The 5,281-nt window shown below is 51.5% G+C and overlaps 1 protein-coding gene across 4 annotated transcripts in view; it reads left to right on the top strand.

Moving 5' to 3' along the window:
* Positions 1-5,281, top strand: part of SPTBN1 (spectrin, beta, non-erythrocytic 1) — a 163,185-nt gene that overhangs the window by 141,078 nt on the left and 16,826 nt on the right. For all 4 annotated transcript variants that reach the window (XM_005884613.2, XM_005884612.2, XM_005884614.2 and 1 more), the window contains 3 exons: positions 550-680; positions 1,878-2,082; positions 2,459-2,833. In XM_005884613.2, the coding sequence (XP_005884675.1) occupies positions 550-680; positions 1,878-2,082; positions 2,459-2,833 (711 nt within the window). The remainder of the gene's footprint in view (positions 1-549; positions 681-1,877; positions 2,083-2,458; positions 2,834-5,281) is intronic.

Here is a 5,281-nt window from a genome sequence, read left to right as displayed (position 1 = left end):
TTTGCAACCATTTCCAGGCTCCAGAATGCTGAGAGCCCGCTTGTCTGTGACCCTGTGAGGAGTCGGCCTCAGCACACACTGGCTGTGCCTGGGCTTCCTTCCTGCTCAGAGGGTCTCAGTCATCCCCTGGCCTCACGTTCGTCCTTCACACAGTCTAGTTCATGCTGACACTCTTTTTTTAAAAAATATATTTGTATTGATTTCAAAGAGGAATGGAAAGGGAGAAAGATAGAAACATCAACGATGAGAGAGAATCATTGATCAGCTGCCTCCTGCACACCCCACGCTGGGGATCAAGCCCACAACCCGGGCATGTGCCCTGGCCAGGAATCTAACGGCGACCTCCTGGTTCATGGGTTGACGCTCAACCCCTGAGCCACGCCGGCCAGGCCATGTTGACGCTCCTGAACTGCTTCTGTGTTCCACTGCCCAGGTCTCGCTGCTGGGCTTTTCTTTCTCCAAGTCTTCCCTCCGGCCCCACCGCGTGGCATCCGGCCTCCGTTAAGGTGGTATTGGGCCTGAGGGGACGGTGGTGGCCTCTCTCTGCAGGATGAGCAGAGTGCCGTTTCCATGTTGAAGAAGCACCAGATTTTGGAGCAGGCGGTGGAGGACTACGCGGAGACGGTGCATCAGCTCTCCAAGACCAGCCGGGCCCTGGTGGCCGACAGCCATCCTGAAAGGTGATGCCGTTTGTCCAGGCGAGCCCGGGCTACCAGTTCTCCAGTGAGGGCCTCTTGCTTCACCCGTGCCCAAGCTGCGGCTGGCGCTCATCTGAGTAACTGGCACCATAGAGCTTTGAGAAGCATCTTGATAACAGACCAGTAGGCCTATGCTGCGTAGGAGGGTGAGCTGTTAGGTAGGACATGGCTCTCGTCAGTGAACTATCTCCTGGTCAGGCCCCTATTGAAAGACCATTGGTGACCGGAGTCAGAAGTGCAGAGTGATTTGCACAGGTACATTATCAAAGCGCCTACCGGTGCGTTGAAAAGGTCGTCATTCTAGGAAGGTAATTTCTAGTCCTGAGAGGAATGGGTTAGTGTGATTACTAGTAGTCGCTAGTAGATAGAAGTAGACCTGTTAAGTAAAAGGGCTCCGGGAAGAACCAAAGGATACCACCTCCTGCCTCACACACCTCTAGTCCTCGAATGCCTTAGCAATAAGAAGATAGAAGAGGTGCGTGTGGCACTCCCAGCTCTATGCCAGGCTCCTGTGTTAACTCCAGTGGCCGTCACTTTAGGTTTTCTGTGTTTGTAGCTGACTCAGGAAAGGAGGAATAGGCCTTGTGCGTTACCCAAGGCAGGTTGGAGAGGGGGTCTCTCGGGTGTTCATGCCCAGGATTCCCAGAAGGTGGCCTTCCCGGCGTCCAGGGACAGGCACCAAGAAGCCGCGTCTCTCTGCTTTCCTGTTATAAGACAGTCATTCTGGGGATAAGGAGAGGAAGGAGGGGTGCAGTTCACCCAGGGCCCGTGGGGAGCAGCAGGGCAGGGCCTGCCCTCCTGGCCAAGAAGAGCGCACAGCCCAGAGAGGTACAGGTGTGTGCCATTCAGGGGTACCGCCTGTCCCTGGGCAGAATGGTACCTGAGAATGCGGGGCGGCTCCTGGATTTTGCATTAACTTTTAACATCAGAGGAAATCCTGACCTGCAGAGCCAACAGTACAGTCAGAGCCTCTCCCTCCATCATGTCAGGTGGCCTTGGGCCTTAATTACGTCTTGTTTACAGGTTGGCTCTTCTTGGAGTTGAAGTCAAACTTGAGAGTTTTATTTTATATTTTAGTCTAAATAGGTTAACCAGAGCTTCCTTCCCACCCCATTTGTTTTCTGCCTCAAAGAAGTTTGACATTTAAGTCCTTCTCCCCCACCACCTTCCCCCTTTCAGTGAGCGCATCAGCATGAGGCAGTCCAAAGTGGATAAGTTGTACGCGGGTCTGAAGGACCTGGCGGAGGAGCGGAGAGGCAAGCTGGACGAGAGGCACAGGCTGTTCCAGCTCAACCGGGAGGTGGACGACCTGGAGCAGTGGATCGCAGAGAGGGAGGTGGTCGCAGGGTCACACGAGCTGGGGCAGGACTACGAGCACGTCACGGCAAGTACTGGGGCAGAGCACGGGCGGGTGTGCAGTGATCCACGGGTGTGATTGGCCGTCTGCAAGCAGATAAAACGCCCTGTACGCCAAGGTCATGGGATTTCATTTCTACTCTGTGTTTATCACTGGGTGACTTTGAGTTGGTTGCTTAACCTCTCTGTGCCCCTTTCTGTGGAAGAAGGACATGGAGCCGGTGCCTTACTCGGGCTCCAGGGAATGAATGGGAAGGAATTCCGGTTGATAACAGGTCCTAGAGCTAAGACCTGTCGCCAGGTCATGCATACTCCTTGTTTCTTTCCAAAGGACGTTCGTGTGATCAAGAAGTAAAATGTCCACAATAGTCTCACTGATTTCTTTACGCTCATCTCTGTTTCAGATGCTGCAGGAACGGTTCCGGGAATTTGCTCGGGACACAGGGAACATTGGGCAGGAGCGCGTGGACACAGTCAATCACATGGCAGACGAGCTCATCAACTCGGGCCATTCGGACGCCGCCACCATCGCCGAGTGGAAGGACGGGCTCAACGAAGCCTGGGCCGACCTGCTGGAGCTCATTGACACACGAACCCAGATCCTCGCTGCCTCCTACGAACTGCACAAGTTTTACCACGACGCCAAGGAGATCTTTGGGCGCATACAGGACAAGCACAAGAAACTCCCCGAGGAGCTGGGGAGAGACCAGAACACGGTGGAGACCTTGCAGAGAATGCACACCACGTTCGAGCACGACATCCAGGCCCTGGGCACTCAGGTGGGTGGCGGAGCCTTCCGGGGGGCGGGGCAAGGGGCGGGGCGTTTCTCTTTCCAGAGCATCTTTGTGCATCTCTGGGAATCTCTCGCTGTTCCTTGACTCCAAAACATGCCTCAAAGAGTGGCCTAAGTTAAGTGCGTGTGCATGCACGCGCGCATATGAAAACGCTCCATTTATTTGGGAGAACTTACCAGTCCGAAAGTTCTACATTTGCTGCATTTGCAGACATTGTTAGAGGCACATCCTCGTGATTAAAATAAGCCAGATGCACACACAAAACATTTGCAAGTAATAGACCTTCTCAACAAGAATTTGTATCATGTTAGCATATCTATCCAGAATCGTTTCCAAAATAATACCGTGTTATTTTCCATCAGCCAGGGTCTGCGTTACATGACACAGAAGGAAAACCAGGTTCTGACCTTGTCATATGCCTGGTGTCTTCCCCAGTGTGAAATGCTAACACTGAGACTCTGTTTGAAAGGTGCTCGACTCAGCGATCACCATGTAACAGTCTGAGTCTGTAGGAAACTCACTCTGATCGCTCCCTCATCTCTGCAGTTTCTTGTTCAGTCTTTTAGGTGGAAAATAAATTGTGTCCTTCCCTCCTCCCCCCAGATTTCATGGTCCTAGAGAAGAAGTCATTTTTATTGTAGATACTAGCCCTCCGTCTATTGGGGGTTTTGTTCTTGTCTATTAAGAGCACATTGATTAGCCGAACCGGTTTGGCTCAGTGGATAGAGCGTCGGCCTGCGGACTCAAGGGTCCCAGGTTCGATTCCGGTCAAGGGCATGTACCTTGGTTCCGGGCACATCCCCAGTAGGGGGCGTGCAGGAGGCAGCTGATCGATCTCTCTCATCGATGTTTCTAACTCTCTGTCCCTCTTCCTTCTTCTCTGTAAAAAATCAATAAAATATATTTTTTAAAAAAAGAGCACATTGATTATATAGTGTAGGGGCTGGCAAACTTCTGTAGAACTTGGGGGTTTTGTTCTTGTCTATTAAGAGCACATTGATCATATAGTGTAGGGGCTGGCAAACTTCGGTAGAATCCAAGATAGTAAATCTTTTCAGCTCTGCGGGACATACCATTCCTGTCGCGGCTACCCAGCTCTGCGGTTGCAGCGTAAAGCAGCTCTGCGGGACATACCATTCCTGTCGCGGCTACCCAGCTCCGCCGTTGCAGCGTAAAGCAGCTACAGACAGTGTGGAAATACGGGGCATGGCTGCGTGCCGGGGCGTCCTTATTTATAAGACAGGCAGCCAGGTTCAGCGTGGGCCGACCCTGATCTGGCACATCTGCCTTACCATTCTCTTGTGGGCTCTGGGGTTTGCTCTGTGGAGGGACCACCTTCCCTGCCTTTGTCTCACTTGCCCTCGATTCACCCCCTTCTAGAAGCAGAGGGGGTCACAGCTGAAGCTCCCGGCAGAAGTGCTGCAGCTTTGCCTCCACGGGGGTGGATGGTGTTGAGGGGATGCTTAAAAGAGATACATGGAGCGGCCTAGGGTCTGCGTCATGCAGAATGTAAAAAGGCCCACTGTGCGTTGGCTGAGTGCCAGAGCCTCCCGGATATTTTCATGGCTGTATCAGGCCCTCTTGTGTGGAAGGGTCCTCATGCATTAACCAGTGCGTGGACTGTATTCCCAGTCGTTTTGCTTTTGCAGGCAACACTACAGTAAATAACCTTAAGTGCATTTCATTTCCTAAGTGTGCAAGAATGTGTAGGGTAAGGTCCCCAAAGTGAGGACCTAGAATCAAAGTTGCTTTTCTAACTCTGCTGCTGCTGCCATTCGCCTCCTATAGGAGCTGTGGCCGTTGTCCTGTCGGTAGGGAACTAGCTCACTGGGGGTAAATCATCCAACTTGAACTAATAGATAACAAAGTACAGTATCTCTGTGTGGCCTCTTTTTATAAGGCCCATTGGCGTTTCCTGTTTTTGCAAAGAATTTGACATTTAAGTTTTGAAATTTGCCTAGTTAAAATTCTACCTTCTTTGACATTAGCCTGTTGTTGTTTTTCAACTACATTAGATGCTGCATTTTTATGTTTTTCAAGTTGAACGGTCCCGTTGTGCGAGCTCTTAGAGATGACACATAGATTGTTTTCAGCAACATCAAACAGCCGTGGAAAAAGTTGTTCTCAAAGTGCTCTTCCTGGCAGTTTCTCGTGATAAAAACATCGTCTTTACCCTGAAGACGAGTGTTTTCTGCATCATCCTTACATCCCTGGCCACCCCCGGGGGACCGTGCTGTGGCCTTTCATTGGTTCCATCATTTATGCAGAACTTAATATTGTCCTTCAGTACATTTCTAGTGCCCTTGGGGTTGGTGACGGATCTCCCTGATGAAATTGTGAGCTTCTCGGGGTCGGGGGACCCATTGTGACTTGGTGTGTAAACAGAAGAGTGTGGGGTGCACGTGTGAAGGAAGTGTGGGGTGATGGAGCCAA

The sequence above is a fragment of the Myotis brandtii genome, unplaced genomic scaffold, assembly GCF_000412655.1.
Source record: "Myotis brandtii unplaced genomic scaffold, ASM41265v1 scaffold84, whole genome shotgun sequence".
Taxonomy (NCBI): Eukaryota; Metazoa; Chordata; class Mammalia; order Chiroptera; family Vespertilionidae; genus Myotis; species Myotis brandtii.
The sequence above is the reverse complement of the archived record's forward strand: the minus strand, read 5'-3'. Positions and strand labels throughout refer to the sequence as shown.